The sequence below is a fragment of the Tiliqua scincoides genome, chromosome 2 (genome assembly GCF_035046505.1).
Source record: "Tiliqua scincoides isolate rTilSci1 chromosome 2, rTilSci1.hap2, whole genome shotgun sequence".
Lineage (NCBI taxonomy): Eukaryota > Metazoa > Chordata > Lepidosauria > Squamata > Scincidae > Tiliqua > Tiliqua scincoides.
The window spans coordinates 142409075-142426337 of NC_089822.1; the positions used below are offsets into that span (position 1 = coordinate 142409075).

The 17263-nt window shown below is 42.9% G+C and overlaps 1 protein-coding gene across 2 annotated transcripts in view; it reads left to right on the forward strand.

Annotated features, from left to right (window-relative positions):
* The window catches only part of CEP95 (centrosomal protein 95), a 57241-nt gene that overhangs the window by 11859 nt on the left and 28119 nt on the right, over nucleotides 1-17263 (forward strand). The window contains exons 1-7 of one of the 2 annotated variants that reach the window (XM_066613556.1): nucleotides 1808-1891; nucleotides 5103-5231; nucleotides 5871-5978; nucleotides 8833-8946; nucleotides 9538-9646; nucleotides 13226-13341; nucleotides 15410-15505. In XM_066613556.1, coding sequence (XP_066469653.1) covers nucleotides 1870-1891; nucleotides 5103-5231; nucleotides 5871-5978; nucleotides 8833-8946; nucleotides 9538-9646; nucleotides 13226-13341; nucleotides 15410-15505 — 694 coding nt within the window. In that variant the 5' untranslated portion in view covers nucleotides 1808-1869. Of the gene's footprint in view, nucleotides 1-1807; nucleotides 1892-5102; nucleotides 5232-5870; nucleotides 5979-8832; nucleotides 8947-9537; nucleotides 9647-13225; nucleotides 13342-15409; nucleotides 15506-17263 lie in introns of those variants that run through there. The other variant, XM_066613557.1, reaches the window with a different exon arrangement.

The window sequence follows — 17263 nt, forward strand, 5'->3', positions numbered from 1 at the left end:
TATAGTATGTTCTTTAAAATAAGATTTATTGGTATGGAGACTTTAGTGGAAATAATGAAGTCATTGTACTTTCCCCTGCTGAGCAAGAAGCATGCCAGGGCAAGCAGACTGACCTAGCCTTCTACGTTCTTAATTTGCATACTCTTCTACAGTTAAAAAAACATTTAAACAATAGGAACCTCCGCTGACGAAATGCTGAAAGCTCCTCCCCTCCTTTCCAGGAACACCGAGCCCTGCCCTTCCCTGCAAGGTTCGGATGTTTGCAGACCTGCTTCCCCATTAGTCCTTTCCGCCCTTCCAACCTACAGCCCAGGGCTCATTAGCTGAAAGGTAGACGCACGAGCTCTCAAGGTAGCTGTAGAACCGCTGCGCCTTTGACTGATGCCTTCAACTCCAGACTCTGTGTGAGAGCTGATCCTGGTTACTGGGCGGCGAGAGAAAGGCAGCCTGCACGTGCTAGGGGACTCCCCCTTCTTTAGGTGCTTCTCGTGTTCAGGAATGAAAAGACACCGCTTCTGTTAGCTCTGAAAACCAGGCACGGCCCAAAGGCACTGCCTGATCCAGGCAGCCAGGAGGACCATCCCACCTCCTACTCCTTCACTTTCGAAACTAAAGTGGAACACAAACACGTGGACGAACAGATGCGGCTGCTCCATCGTCAACCCCACCGGATTGCATGGTATGGCTGCAGTCCTGGGAGCAAGCCCCATTCAGTGGGGCTTATTTCTGAGTAGAAACGCATAGCCTTCTATTTCGGGTTACCAGATACAAGGGGGGGGTGGAGTACCTCTACCTTTAACCATTGTATTGTACTGCAGCTCATCATGGAAGGGTTTACAAAGCTGTCAACATTTCCGCTTTTATACAATGGTTAAAGGTAGAGGCACTCTGTCTGTCCCCCTAGGTATCTAGTCACCCTGTGCTCTGGGGAGGTGCGGGGGGGGGGCTCATCTCACTTTTCCTCCAAGAAGCGCAGGGTGGGTGGCAGACACGTCCTCCTCCTCCAAAGGAACCATACAACCTTCTCTCCCTACGCAGGGTGGCCAGATGGAGGACCCAGTGCCTCTGCCTGCACCCCTTGTACGGGGGACGCCGGTAGGTGCATGGAAGGGTCTGAAAAGTTGCCCCTCTTCTATACCAGGGTTAGAGATATGGGTACTCTGTCCCCCTCTGTATCCCTGAAAATAAGGCTATGCGTTTCTACTCAGAAGCAAGCCCCACTGAGTTCAATGGGGCTTATTCCCAGGTAAGTGTGGATAGGGCTACAGCCATACCATGCAATCCTCAGCTACTTCCTTTTAGTAAACGTGGTTAGGGGTACAGCCTGAGGCTGCAAGCCTCTTCATACTTACCTAGGAGCAAGCCCCATTGGCTATAATGGGACTTACTTCTGAGTAGACCTGCACAGGATGGGGCTTTTCAGTGACCTTGGATTAGCCACCAGCTTACTCGGTTTTAACCGACGTCACACATCTTTTATATATATATATACAGATGAAAACTAAGCCCTATAGGCGCTGCGTTCCCGCCCTGCGCCCTCCATTGCGCGCGCACCCCTCCCACATTGCTTTTGCGCCTGCGCAAACAGAAGCCATTATGTCGTTGCCCTTAGCAGCCTCTGTCCGTTGCCATGGCAACCGGCCCCGGCTGAACATAAACAGCCGCGCCGAAAACAAAGCCAGATCTAGGTTGCCGACAGGTGGGCGGGGAGGGCGGGAGCCCGCCTCAGGCCACCAGAGGAAGTCCCGCCCTTTCCGCCTCCGCTTGGCCAATCAGAGAACAAAGTCATTGTGTAGCGGTCCGGGCTTTTAAACTTTCAGCAGCGGCTGCTAAGAGAAGTCGCCTCCGTGGGGGGAGGGGAGCGTGAACATGGCCGGCGCTGAGGAAAGAGGTGGGCGGGTCGCTGACCTGCGGGGGGGGTGAGCGGGCCCCCTTCTGCGCCCTTGAGCCGTACGAGCGAGGACCCCCAGTATCTCTAGGGTATCCTCAAGTATCAGTGGGGGGTTCTGTGGTGTAAGAGCCCAATCCTAGGCATGTCTCCTCAGGGATAAGTACCATTGTAACCAGTGGGGCTTACTCCCAGGTAAGCGTGGAAAGAATGGCTGCCTAAAGCAGCAGGCACCAGCATTGACCCTCAGTATCTAGTTTGTGCAAAGCTGTTGAGCTCTTACAGACTAAGGCTGCCATTCTCTCCACATTTACCTGGGAGTAAGCCCCATTGACTCTAAGGGGACTTACTTCTGAGGAGACAGGCATCGGCTGGCTTGGGCTCACTCTCAGGCCGCAGTCCTATCCACACTTACCTGGGAGTAAGCCCCATTGACTATAATGGGACGTACTTCTGAGGAGACAGGCATAGGATTGGGTTCTGAGGCTGAAAGCCTATCCACACTTACTTGGGAGTAAGCCCCATTGACTATAATGGGACTAACTTCTGAGGAGACAGGCATAGGATTGGGCTCAAAGTCACGGGGGGGGGGGGTAGGCTGTGATTTTGGGAAAGCCAAAAGTGCCTAGATCTTTTGTGGCATTCTGTGGATCAGAGTCCACTTCTTTGGATCTCTTCCAGTAGGTTGTGGACAATGAAAGTCTGTGTCATCATAGAAGATCCTGGGAAATCTCTTTTGGCACTACTATTATTTATTATTAACAGTATTAGCATGCACTATCTACTGTATTGCCAATGTAAAGGTGAGGTGTGGGAACAGCATGTCTGTCTTCCCTAGTTTTTCTATAAATGTTGGCTATATTCTATAACAGGCAGCACACACTCTTGGAGAGTAGCTAAGTTAAGCTGCAGTCCTATAATACCTACCTGGGGGGTAAGTCCCACTGAAATGGGTCTTTTTGAGTAGATGTGCATAGGCTTGCACTGTTGAGCTACAAACCTATGAATGCATACTTGGAAGTGTAGGATTCCTCTGCATGTTCATTCTCTTTCAAACTTCTATATTTACATGCAGTTTAGCAGTCAGTCTGTCTTGTTCTGTTGTGGAAGCTGTACTTTCAGTTTATTAAAAATTTCTTTGATTAGTGGAAAGAATCCAAAATGGTTTGAACTTTATTCATTTGGAACCTTCAGTAAAAATCTGTCAAAATATCTTTTTAAAGATGGATGTTTAACAGCCCAGTCCTATATAGGCACTCCGAAGTAAGTCCCATTCAGTTCAATAAGGCCTATTCCCAGGAAAGTGGGCATAGGATTGTAACCTGAGGGCCCAATCCTATCCAACTTTCCTGCTCCAGTGTATCCACAATGCTGCCTTGTGGTAAGGGATCACATGTTCCCATACTGTGAGAAGGCAGTAGTAACTACCCCTCCACCACAGGATGCAGTGCACACCCTACTAGCACAATTCCACCAGCACTGGAAAATGGATAGGATTGGGCCCTCAGGCTGTAATCCTATACATACTTTCTTGAGAGTAAATCCCATTGAATACAGTGGAGCTTCTGAGTAAACATGCATAGGCTTACTCTGTAAACCCGTAGTAATCTAAACTAAGGAAAGTACATTATGTTTTATGGGACTGCTTATATTCTGCAAGAAGCCTTTTTTTAAGTGATACGTGGTATACTGTATTTTGTTACCTGGGAGATGGGGGAGGCAAGCAAGTCTTGGTGTAACAGTAACTGAGCTTTGAAGAACTTGGTTCAAATCTCATCTCAACTAAGTAGTCACTAGATGACTTTAGGCAGTCTGCTGCTTTCTCCACTTTTGTACTTCCATCTACAATCTAGGAATGATATTGATCTACCTTACAGGGTTGCTTTTAGGATTACTATGAATGAAGCCCTTTGGCTGTTCTAAGGTGCTACATCAGTGCTATGTATGCTTATTGTTCTACAATAGTTAGAGCAGGGGTGTCAAACTCATTTCATACAGAGTGCCAAATAGCATTCATGATGACTGCTAAGGGCCGCAGGAAGTGATGTCATTAAACAGGTCAAAACCAGAAATAGGCACTCTATTCTCTTATAGGAACTCATTAGCTGCTAATGACAGGAGAGAAAATACACAAATCTTGATCATATTTCAAGATATGGGAGAGTCTAATTATCATGTGGGCCACCCTTTCAGCAGTGTCACCTCAGCATTGCTCAGCAGCTGAGAGCCCAAGGGCCAGATAAAAAGCTTCTGCAGGCTGCATCCAGCCCTACAAAACATAATGAGCTGTAGTGACACAAAAGCATAATTATGGCATATCTTTGTAACTGGCATATCATTTAACCTGGGTAAATCTGTGTGTGCATGTATTATTGTTACTTGACTTTTGAGTTATTTACATGTATCCAAATGTAGATTCAATCTGGGAACTAGATACATGAATTATTGCTCTGTAAAAATGAACCTAGCTACAGCCAATCATGTAGAACAGTGTTTCTCAAACTGTGGGTCAGGACCCACTAGGTGGGTCGTGAGCCAATTTCAGGTGGGTCCCCATTCATTTTAATATTTTATTTTTAATAGACTTAATGCTACCAAATGTATGTGACTGCATTTGGGGAAATGTTACAGATCGGTACTTTTAACAAGCTACTATGTATATTTTAACAATGATAGTAAATGGGACTTATCCTGGGTAAGTGTGGGTAGGATTGCAGCCTAGGATTGTTAAAAATTTTCCTGCTTGATCATGTCACTTCTGGTCATAACATCGCTTCTGGTGGGTCCTGACAGATTCTCATTCTAAAATGTGGGTCCTGCTGCTAAATGTGTGAGAACCACTGATGTAGAAGTATATACTCTGGTACAGACATGACCTCTGAATAGCCCTATATTATACTGGCATTGTCTAGAAATAGAGTTTAATAAATGCCCTTCTCATAGTATAAACTCTCATAGTATAACATAGTAGAAACCTTATTTGAATATAAATGAGAGAAGGGGCATTATCAGTCTTAAATAGCTGTAACTACTGAACTCTATTTAATTTTGTTAGAAGACATGATAGATTTCTGTTTATTTTTTAACACAAGTCAAGGAGCACTTTAAATCCTATTGGAGCCAGCAATAGGGGACTTTACACACAAGCACATTCTCTACACGCAAACACATATACTCCGGTAAGCTATAACATTTCACCTCTTTATTTTAATAGAATGGGTCGACATCGCCAACAATCTTCTGACAAAGTGTAACATAGACCTGCATGTTAATAATCTCTCTGATTGCGGTGCAAAAATGTTTGTTCATCTCTATGAGTCAATTCTGGGGGAGAAAGTTCCAGGTAAGAATGCATGCATCTTGCAAAGCTTCTTGCAATGTTATGTGTCTAGTACAATGGTTTTTAGGTGTGTCTGTGCACATCTATAACATAGTAATGTAATTAGTACAGTCAGATAAGTGACAAACAGCTGGTCCATGTCTAAGGGCTTTTCATCTGAGAATACACTTAATTCTTTTTATTTAACCTCTCTAACCTAACTAAACTGGTTAGATAAAATATCCTTACATTTTGTACTAATCTCAGATTAGTTTTCTTTTGCCATTGCCCATTTCTTTTCCAAGTGCTTCCTCTTCTTTCTCCTCCCTCAAGAATTTCTGAAGGTTCTCACAGAATAGCATTGTATTGAAACTTTTGCCATACACTTATCTACTTTGGACTTGCTTAATTTCATTAGTTTTGAAAGAATTGCTTTATTTAAAGTTGCTTTGTTAATGTTACATGAATGGAATAGTGAGTGTTTTGCTGTTCTGTTTTACTGTGTCAATCTGCTGTTAGGTATGCTTCTAAAAACTCACTAAGCATGACAAGATTTGTGCAGACTTGTTCTGAGATTAACATGAGAACTAGGTAATTTCTTGGCCCTGTGCACTGCAGTGTTCTGTGTAATAATAGTATGTTGTAATTTGATTTATTGTATAGATCTTATAACCATACCTAGTTGCCAAGAAGATGATGCACACAATGTGCAGGCTGTAATAGATTCTTTGGCATTGGACTACTTACAGGTCAGCTTATCACATATAACTGGTAGGTACCCAAAACTTAATAGTCAGTAGAATAGACTATTGCTAGAAAAATGCATGACGTATTATTTAGAACTTGACTTTCTAAAGCTTTATTACTTTAGAATAAATGGAACTGCGTGTGACCGTTTGCCTAATTCAGTGGTTCTCACACTTTTAGCACCGGGACCCACTTTTTGTGACATTATCAAGCAGGAACATTTTTAACAATACTAGGCTGCAATCCTACCCACACTTACCCAGGAGTAAGTTCCATTTACTATCATTGTTAAATAATATACATAATAGCTTGTTCGAAGTACAGGTCTGTAACATTTCCCCAAATGCAGCCACATACCATGGTAGCATCAAGTCTAATATATTAAAAATAAAATATTGAAATAAATGAGGACCCACCTGAAATTGGCTCGTGACCCACAGTTTGAGAAACACTGGCCTAGTTTGAGCCAGCAATGACTTATTTTATATTTGATGCATGCAAATCTTATCTGCAGTAAAAGCAGAATGTACGCATCATTTTTTAAAAGTTGCATTTCTGTCTTTGTTTTCTGAGAAGTGAAACCCACTAAACTCTGTGTAGTTTGCTTCTGAGTAAGCAGATATATGATAGAGCTGCAAAATAAATTTCCAAGTACTTCTGTTTAAATCAATGAAGGATATTCAGTAGCCTGCTTTGGAGTACATGGTTCTCACATGCTTTATAGATTTTTAAGTCATGAGTTTAGAAACATAGGCTACAATCCTATATACCAGGGTTTTTCAGACTGGGACGTTGCGACACCCTAACCCGAGGGCCCTGGCCTCTTTCCCTTTAAAGGGCGGGGGCAGGGGGGAGGCAGTGACGTGGTCCCCAGGATCACGCCACTCAGGAGGACTGCAGGAACTGGGATGCATTCGCCAGTCCCTGCAGCAGCCTGTCAGGGGTGCGGGGAGCCCTGTGCAAGCGTCTTCAGGGCTCCCAGGTCATCAGAAGTGAAAGTGGAGCAATTGCGCTCCACTTCCGGAAAACCGGAAGTGGAGCGTGATCGCTCCACTTTCACTTCTAACTAACTGGGGAGCCCTGCAGACACTCGCACAAGGCTCCCCATACCTCCGACAGTCTGCTGCAGGGACTGGTGAATGCATCCCAGTCCCTGCAGACCTCCTGAGTGGCGCAATCCTGGGGATCGTGCTGCTACCTTCCCCCTGCCCCCGCTACCTCCCCCCGCCCCCGCAAGGACTTACAGTGGTGCAAACTCTCCTAGAGAGTTTGAAAACTTTAGCTATATATATAATGGAGGGTTGAGCCTCCATTTGCCTGAAGATAACATCCGAAGGTCGCCAGTTCGAGGCCACCGGCACCGTGTGACCTTGAAGCAGCTGACAAGCTGAGCCGAGCTATTCCATCTGCTCTGAGCGTGGGAGGATGGAGGCCAGAATATGCGACCAGATCAAGAAAGAAACATCTGAATGTTTTGGTTTCTTGAAAGATAGAAACCTTTTTTCAAATTGTAAAAATTCCTACAGGGATTTAATTTGCCTGCCTATGTAAACTGCCTTGAATAAAGTCTAAGGAGAAATCTGAGGACCAAGAAAGGCGGTATAGAAATACCTTTATTATTATTATTATTATAACTTGAGAGTGCATGCCATTGACTTCAATGCGACTTGTATCTGAGTAGAGATGCTTAGAATTGTGCTATAAGCTGACAGTGTGAATCAACTGACAAAACTGATTACAGTCATAATTTTGAATGTATAAAACTAGCAACTCTAAGTTATGCTGAAGACTTCCAGTTGTTCCTAGAATGTATAGCTGCCTCCATTTTCTTTAGCCCAACTAAAGCTTGGTCAGGCTCAACAGAGGGGCATATGTGCCCTGCTTTCCCTTGGCAACATGGAAAGAAACCTTGACTCTGTCCTTGGGGAAGTGAAATTAGATCTGGATGAAAAGTTCTCCTGGTTAGGAGATCTGCTGATACAATGACAGTGTGTCAGGGTGCCAGTGTGCACTAGTCAGCGTTATGTTTCCCTTGAAGGCTCAGGTTCATGGTTTGGGAATATTCTTGAACTCAACCTTGCTCCTGGATGTTGAGGTGGTGGCTGTGGCCCTGAGTGCTTCTGCCCAGCTCCAACTGGTGTTCTAGCTATGTCTGTTTCTGTCTTCAGCAGACCTAGACAAAGTAACCCACATATACCAGCCAACAAGCCCACTGTTCTTTTAAAGGAAGGGCTGTAGCTCAGTGGTAGAGCTACAAGAGGTACTTTGCATGCAGAAGGTCTAAGTTCAGTTCCCATCAACTCCAGGTAGTGCTAAGAAAACTTCCAGTCTAAAACCTTGGAGATCTGCTGCTAGTCAGTGTTGACTGTACTGAGCTATATGGTCTGACTTGGCATAAGGGAGCCCATGTCTTAGTTACCTCTTGATTAGATTATTGCAACATGCTTTCTGTAGGGCTGCCCTCGAATTACATTGTTCCCATGTTCCGAGAACCTGATACAGAAAGGCTCTGTCCCTCTATCTGTCTTAGCGTAATCTGTAGCTTTGCCCCAAGTGCCCTGAATTCAGTAGGCAGTGTGAGGGAGAAAGAAAAACAGTTACTGGCATACACACATTGTTTCCTTTTTGCTGAGAGTTTCCTCTGAGCCAAAATAAGTGACTTTTAACTGCAATAAACACCCCAGTAGAGAACCATTTGTTACACAGCACAGTTCTTGCTTTAACTGAACTATTGCATTGATCAGGAATGTTAATTTAATTAAGATGCACTGCACATAGATGTGTGCCTGTACTTTGCCATAGCCCACCTTCTTAGAAGTATACAACCATCCATGTCCTTTTATTCTCAGCCAGAATATTAACATATATTTCTGTTAAGGGGAGAACATTGTGAAAGGAGAGAAGGAATCCATTAGGAATCTCTTGGAAATATTTGATGGTTTACTTGAGTACCTTACAGAAGAAATCAACGAAACAGCCTCTCACAGTGATGGTGAGTAAAAGCACAGAGTAATTGGTATTTGCTATTCTGTGGAAATGTAGTAATTGCAAAAAAACACTGGTGCACTCTCAGTCTTCTTTGACTGGTGCACTGGCTGCTACACTGGCCAAATGTTTTACAAACATGCTGTAAAACACTTCAAGTGGCACAGCATGGTGGGGAGGGGCATTTCTGGTAATATATTCAGTAGACAATACTCTTTAACTGGCCTAATTTGTAATAAAAACAATTTGCTTTAAAATCTGCATTTTCTATGAAAAAATAATACTAAAATTGTTAGCAAACCAGTTTATTGTCATAAAGAAATGTTCATTCTAAGGTAGTCCTGAATTAAAGAAAAGGTTAGAGCTGCTGATATAATGATGATGATCCTGAACACTGCCATCCTCATAACAATGCCAGGACTCATTAATGATGGATTATATACACAGTACAGTGTGGAAAAGTAACATATCACAGTACTGGTATCTTCCATAATGTGGCAGACATGGCAGTGCCCAGGTGGTATTGTGACTTTCCATTCTGCCTTTGTGGCAGGCAGAGTTCTCTGTGGATCTGTGCTCATGATAGTTTTGCTTATAGATGATCTTAACCAGATGGCTAAAGATGAAGACAAAAATTCCTGCTTGGAAGAGCAAGAAGATGGCCTTGATGCATCGGTTCCCTCCCTGAAGCTATCATCAGCTGTGGGGTAAAGATAGTTTACAGTTATTTTAGCCTTCTAACTCTTCACTAGGTTACAAAGTAGTTAACCTGTTAGTATCATACAAGTAACACACAGCAGGCTGCTTCTCTAATGTGGCAATCAAATCTATAGTAAACTATGCTGCACATTTGACATTTCAGACATTACAATACCTAAGCATCCGGAGAGGGGTTTCATGCAGTGGCCTGTGCATGCCACAGAAAAGTCTCACCTTTTTGTGTAAATGATGTAGATATTGATACTGATGCAATTATGGTTATATTTTGCATATTCAGTATAATGTGCAAAATGAACATGTGCAGGTGTTATCTGCTGAGCAGATAGGTTCAGATGGCATACTTTCTTGGTATCTGGCCCAGTATATTCTGGGATGTGTTAACAAGCTGCCAGTACCTTGGGAGCATGGTTAAAGTTTCACATCTTGAAGGCATCTTCCTTAATACCAACATAGGTGAAAGAATGTGTGGTTCTTTACCTGCATGAAATCAGAATATCTGTTCAGAATTTGCCGTTGTAAAGTCTGAAGTAACTTGGATGTACTGTTTTGTATTGTTTCTATTCTATCTCCAACAGATAACACTTAAAGATGGTTGTATTCTGTGGGTGTCTTTCACTCATGGGAGAAGCCCTGTTTGCACCAAGGGCAAGAGTGGTTATTTATCAATTTCCCCTCCATTCTGCAGCTCGTTGCACCCCACTCCCCAAATATTTCCTCTTGTGCATGTGGTTCTCCTTCTACAACTAGAAGAAGACTTGAGGATATAATCCAGGAATTGCTTCAATGTATCTTTTTATATCAGATAGCTACAGCCTGGGTTACTAATTCCCAGTGCTTATTTGGTTTAATGCAGTGATTCTCAACTTTTAGGAGCTCGTGGACCACTGAGGCAAAAATTGGAATTATCATAGACCACACTACTCCCATGCACACAAAAAATACAATTAAATTTGTAATTAGAGATTTATTAGGTTTATTTATAGATAAGATTTCTGGGTTGCTGCTTTTGTTGCCAGCTGTAGCTGCAGGTGATCTGTTATCTGGTGGTCCGTGGCGAAGCATCTCCAAAGCGAGTATCTCCCTCCATGGACTACCGGAGATGGTGGATAGTGGACTGCTCACATCTGCAGCTGACGCTTCATTGATGGCTACAAATTCTGTTCACCTTCTCTGGTGGTCTGTGGGGGAGTACTCCCTCATCATGATGCTTGAAGTGATCAAAAGTGATCCTTTTTTTTTTTTTTTGATCTCGCAAACCACTTCTCAGAATCTCAAGGACCACAGGATGAGAACCAGTGGCTTAATGTTTTATTCATACTGCTTTAGCATTCTACAATGTAAATGCTAAGTAGAGCAGGCCTGTACAACAACATGCCTGACCTTTGGGATAATTGAGTCATTGTGGCTCTTGAGGCACTTTTAATTACATTCACAAATTAACTGGCCCACTGGCTCACCTCTGCCTGAGTCCTTTTCATGTGCCCTTTTCTCTGACTGCTTTTGTCTTCTGACTGAATTATCCTTTAGTTGTCATTAAAATGTTAGAGGCCATAGCACTGTATCAACCAAGACCTTATCATCTTTCCAGTGTATTATGTTACTGATATAATAGTGCACTTCTGTCATGTATTTAATTTCACATAAGAATAGTTATTCATTAAAACTCATGGAATTCTCAGAGTTCCATGACCCTTTTCTCTTTGTTCACAGATCTAAACCCACCTTTACAGTCTCTAAGAGGAAGCCATTGCTCCTGCCTCAATGCTTAAGTAAACCAGTAGAGCAAGGGAGGCAGCTTTAACTAAGATCAAATGTTGTGAATCATCATTGTATTTTACATAATAGTGGCTATTGTCTGCATCTCTTCCATTGTCATTTTCCTTTGACTCCACATTATACAACTCTTTTCTTTTTATATAGTCTTTATTATAATAAACAGAAAAAAACATTTAAAAATACATATAAAGTACAGATAAAAAAGGCCTCTAATGTAGCAAATATTCTGAATACAACTTTATATCTTAATGATCTAAATTTCCACCCATATATAAGTTATATCTCCAACTGCCCATTTCAAATTGTACCACATTTTTCTTTCTCTATCCTTGCACATATCTGCCTACTAAGGGTTTCATTTCTTGCATCTGAAATGCAGAAGCTCATGGTGAAATACTGGTTAAACTTTAAGGTGCTTTAAGCCTCTTTGTGTTCGCTGCAACAAACAAATGTGGCTTCTCTTCTGGAAGTTGTTTGGTTATTTACTGTGTTTATGATTTGTTGTATCCATGGACTTCTCTTGCTTTTTGTCTGGTGGGTTTTGCTGTTATAAACAGACTGTCATTGAAACAGAAAAGTGGTGTATTGATTCAACATGACTTGACTTAAATGTATTGCTATTGTGTGTGCTTGCATCCTTGAGTAGTGATGTTGGGATTGGTGCCATTTCCTTAAAGCCACTGTAGCAAAAGGGAGCAAGGCTGCACAGCCTTCGTGCCTATCTTCTGTAGCTATCTTCTTCATTTGCATTACAAGTAGGGCAAGAGCATGTGTTAAGATTGCAGGAAGAATCCTGAGATTGAGAAGAGATTTTCAAAAAGAACTAGATGAGCCCTTGAAAGGCCTTTGGGCCTGATTAAATGCTGGCTCTTTTTTTAAAACAAGGGGTATGGGTGCGCATGCACACACAAAATGACCTAAAATTGCAGTGGGGGGGGGGTAGCAGGCTTTAGTAATTGGCCTCTGCAGCAGTTCCTATACTTAATGCACATACTGTTCCCCAACCCTCTGCATGCTATTAATAGTTTTTGAAAAAGATTCAATTGAAAGTCAATAGAAGCATATTTTTAAACTATAAAGTGTGTGTGTTTGTTTGTTAGGGATAGGAATGGCAGTGGGGGCTAACCCCCCCCCCCAATCCTCCCTGTTGAAGTTTGGGATTACTTTGCATGCACAAAAACCCTGTTTGTTTCTTTAAAAAAAAAAAAATCTCAAGCGGCAAATATGTGTCTTACCCAGTATGTCCTGTGGCCCTAACTTTGGATTGAGAGACTTCAGTCCTAAACTCACTTTGGGTTGCATTTCAGTTCACATTTAGTTGGAAGATACTTTACTGAGCAGATCAAGTTTACTCCTGATTAAATGGGTCATGTTGCACCTTTACAGGAAATAAGCTCTCTTAAATTTGCTTTAAACATGGTTAGAGAAATGAACTGTAACTACCCTAAGTATGCCTGTTCCTAAGTTAAGGCATAACTAGACAACTCAAATGTTATGAAATTATTCACAATTGAGAAGTGAACCAGAGTTGCATATAAAACTAGATTTAAGTGCATTTCATATGGCGGATGGTCTTGCAGCACAAGCTACTCAGAAATAAGTCCCATTTATTTCAGTGACTCCCAGGTAAGTGGGTGTAGAAAAGAAAACTCTTTTCTGTGAATAATACCCTGAGCTGGCCCGCTGAGTTAATAAATATATATTGTTTGAATTACTTATGCACTTCTGAGCTAGAAGCGCCACCTTGTGGCCAAACTATAAAAAAGCTTGCTTCTATATGTTCTGTTTAGGTCTTCACTGTCATCTGAGATTGTTCCTCCATCATGGAAAGGAGATGGTTCAGAATCTACAAGTGAGCTAATTAAGCTTGGTGACACAGCTTATTTGTTTTCTCTAAGAAATGAAGGTGAGTAAAACATGCAAGAAAAAGAAAGTAGCTAAATGTGAGAAACAAAATGGCCACCATGTTAAGACCACATTATATAGTCTGCATGATGGTTGTTTGCATGCAGAAAGCTATTGGTATGCCCTACCTTACCACATGAATTGGATATAGCTTATCTCAAGAAAGTGTTTCCCAAATTAATAGATGGCCAACCCAATCCTAATGGAACTGCCCATGCTATGATTCAGCAGTGCCACAATGGCTGCAGTTGTATCCTGCATGAGCAGGGAGGCAGCTGGAGGTCCCCTCGAGGTAAGGAAACATTTGTTTTCTTGCCTGTGTCAAGCCCCAGCAACTGCTATGGGTCTACTCTGATCCACACAGCTCAATTGCTAGCACAGAACCAAGTAGTCCTGTGTAGGACTTTCAGGTTTGGGACGGGATATAGGATCAGCGTCTGCTCCTGGTCCTGGATTGCCCTCCAGCCCTGGTCCACCTCCCTGCTGCTGGGTGCTGCACTTACCCTGTCTGGCAGCTGAACCCTCTCCCACCAGGATGAGAGGCCACTGCCTGCCCATACAGGTATTGGTACTGGTCAGGTGCCACCCTTGGGGGTTGATATCACTGGTGACCAAAATCACTAAAATTGTGGTTGTTAGGATCATGTTATATCATTTGATGCATAGTTCACAGCAGAATGTGATGAAACAAACCAGAGTGAAATATCTCAATTCTATCAAAAGTTATGGCCAAAAAACCAGAAAACAAAAAATGCAACAAAGTACATTTATGTAGCAAAAATTCAATTCCTTTAGGTCAAAACAGACCAATGAGACTGTCCAAAGAGCCAATGAGATGCTGTTATGACACAGCATGGAACCAATAAAGTGTTGGGAAGTTGACACACTGGGAGGGGTGACACCAGGGTTGTATCCAGTGTTTGTGCTTTTGGGGGGGGGGAACTCTACCTTAATTTCAGAGCCCAGGTGAACCAGGCAGGTAGAGCTGAACTCCTGATTGAACTTTAGTCTCTGTGACCAAGGTTCACTGGGCAGATAGACTTGGGCTCCAGTCCAGACGGAGCCACTCCAAGGGCTGCCCACTTTCCTCCACTACTTTTTTAAGCAGATGAGGGTGGGCTGCAGCACTGGCTATGGGGTTATGGAAGCTATTTTGCCACCCTTCCCATGTGGTGCCCTGTGGCTTCCCCTCCCAAGGAACCCCACTAAGGAGCAGAGCTGACCATGCTGGCCGGCAGCCTCAAATCAGGCCAGGCTGCCCATGGGGGAGGACAGGGACCTGCTGTCTGGAGGAGTGGGAAAGAATGGACCCAGCAGGCAGGAGCAGGAAAGAGGGAAGTAGCAGTTTGGCAGTCAGTCATTTTGTTAAGTAGTTCACGTATATGTGTTGGTTGCCTGCCCCTGGTCTACATGATTTCTCAAGTAAGAGGTAACTTATGTTTGAAATCACACATTTGGCACTTTATAAATACATGGTTATGTCTTAAATGGAAGATAACTGATACATGTTGCCTGCTTCAGATTTAATAGAATCAGGAGTGTCTGATAAACATGACAACAATCTTTACAAAGATAAAGATTTGGATTGAAACGAGAACATTCAGCTAAGCTAATTTGTACACACAGGGGGATAGTGCCAACAGGCCTGCTGCCTGCTGCTATCCCTGACATGTTGCTGCCACCTCTGCCATGGCACCCCCCAAAAGCCACTCATGTGGCTTCCTCCTCACACAATTGGTTCTTTTTGCAAAGTCACCTCATCACATGACTGAACAAGGTAAGGAAGTGGATGATCTGTGTCTCACTTGCTTTTAGCAAGTAGGAGGCAGATCAATGTGGCTCCATCCACAGCAGGCAGAAGTGGGCGATGGCAAGCTCTCTCATACACTTGCTGCTGATGTGAGCCATGTTGCTCACTTCATGGTTGGGTTGGCCCTGTGTGTACATGATTAACAAATTTAGCCCAAACAGAATAGCATAGTGTCTGAATTGTGCAAGCCTGATCAGTACAGATTTTGCTCCCACCCTGAGCATTTGAATGCCATTAATAAAATTTCTATTTTTCAAAGAGTTATCAGTAGAAGAAATCCTAAGGAGGACTACAGAACATGAAGAACTTAACAAACCTTCCAGCCACAGAGGGGCAATTGGCATTGAATTAGAAGGTGAGTGTATGATCAGTAGCTGCAGAAATATCTGTACACATACCTTGGCCTCTCTTCTGCTGTTTTTATTTTAGTTTTATGCCAATAAAGGTAAAATGAAATGAAATTTTAGTAGGGAATGTAGTAGCTATCCAATAGGGGTTCCTTTCTGTTTTTTTCCAGTTGAGTTTTTCCTTCATTTGATGATCTAGTAGTGAGGTTATACCATGGCTTTATTTTCTTACTTGTGCCCATCTGCACTTATCCAGTGAAATGTAAACTTTCAGATATTGTGACAGTTTTGAACAGAATCTACGTTCTGTAAGATCTGTTCTCTTTAGTCAGCATATTCTACTGGAATTTTATGAAATCCCATAAATAACTGACTTTTTCAAAGTTGGAACCTATGATTTTAAAAAAATTCTCCAGCAGTAGGATGAAGTACATTACTTGTGCCACTAGCAGCACAATCCTATACATGTCTGTTCAGAAGTAAATCTTATCACCCATATTATATATGCTGTTGTTAATGTTAAACTCAAGATAAAAAATGTTAGGAAATGTCCATCAATAGCATTAGATATTACAGTACAATCCGATACATGTTGACTCAGGTCACACTGTCTTCCATGGGGCTTATTCTTGGGTAAGTGTATGTGGGATTGCAACCTGAGGGCCCAATCCTAACCTGGGCCAGCACTGGCACTGAGTGTCGCAAATGTGCCATAAGGCAAGACCATGACACCCTGTGCTGAGTCGGTGTTGGCCCAGTGCCAGTTGGCGCTGAGCCTAGCACCAGCCGGTTGCCGTCTGGAAGCTAGGTAAGAGCTCTGGGCAGTGATGAGGGCCTCGGGCGGGGGAGGAAGTGGGGCAGGGGGACTAGCGGAGCCCTATTCCACCGGATCCTGAATTCCATGTCAGGCCAGAAGGCCTGACATGGAGTGTCTCAAGTCTACACCGATAAAATAGTCGGCACAGACTTGAAGTGGGGCTTGGGGCTTTCCTTGGGGGAAGGGGATGAAAGTTCCTTTCCCCCAGGAGACCTCCAGCAGCTGCTGCAAGAAGCAGTGGTTGCTGCTTTGGTGCTGCTGCACCTGGTGGCGGCACCACCTTTAGGATTGAGCTGCCTGGCATCCATATTTTAAGAAACTTAACACAAGCTTAAAGATTCAATTTTATCCTGCTTAAAGTCAAAAACAGATGTGAAGCACTGGTGTGCAAGCTTTCATTCTTGTGTTAGGATGAGTGGTGACATTCAAGATGCTGATTTTTGTCTTAACATTCTTTTTGTATTCTGCTGCATTCGTTATAACCTGAATTCCTAGACAAGTGGCAAATGCCAAGAGGAAGAATTATATTGATGATATCATTTTGGAGCAAATGTTTCAACCAAAGTTTACAACTGAGAAATAGCCTTACTTCTGAACTTCAGTCTGCTAAGAGTCAAACCAAGCCCGATATGTCTTTAGGATTTAGTTTCCTTTCTTCTTATCATATTAGGATAAAAATGCTTTGTTAAGCTGTCTGGCTATACAACAGTTGTCCTATGGAAGGATGTTCTGAACTACATCTTGTGATTCGATCCATGTTATTAATTGGCGCTAGTAGCTGGGAGAAGCAATTCCATGAATTATATAATGACCTAGACTTTGTCCCTAGTGAGACTCTAAGTGGTCTGGAGGAGACTGCTGCTTCGCCTCCAGTCGTCGTATCAGATACATAGTTTGGTCGCTCAGTTGAAGGATGGAAAGGCTCCCGAAGAAGACCTTATTCCCCCGC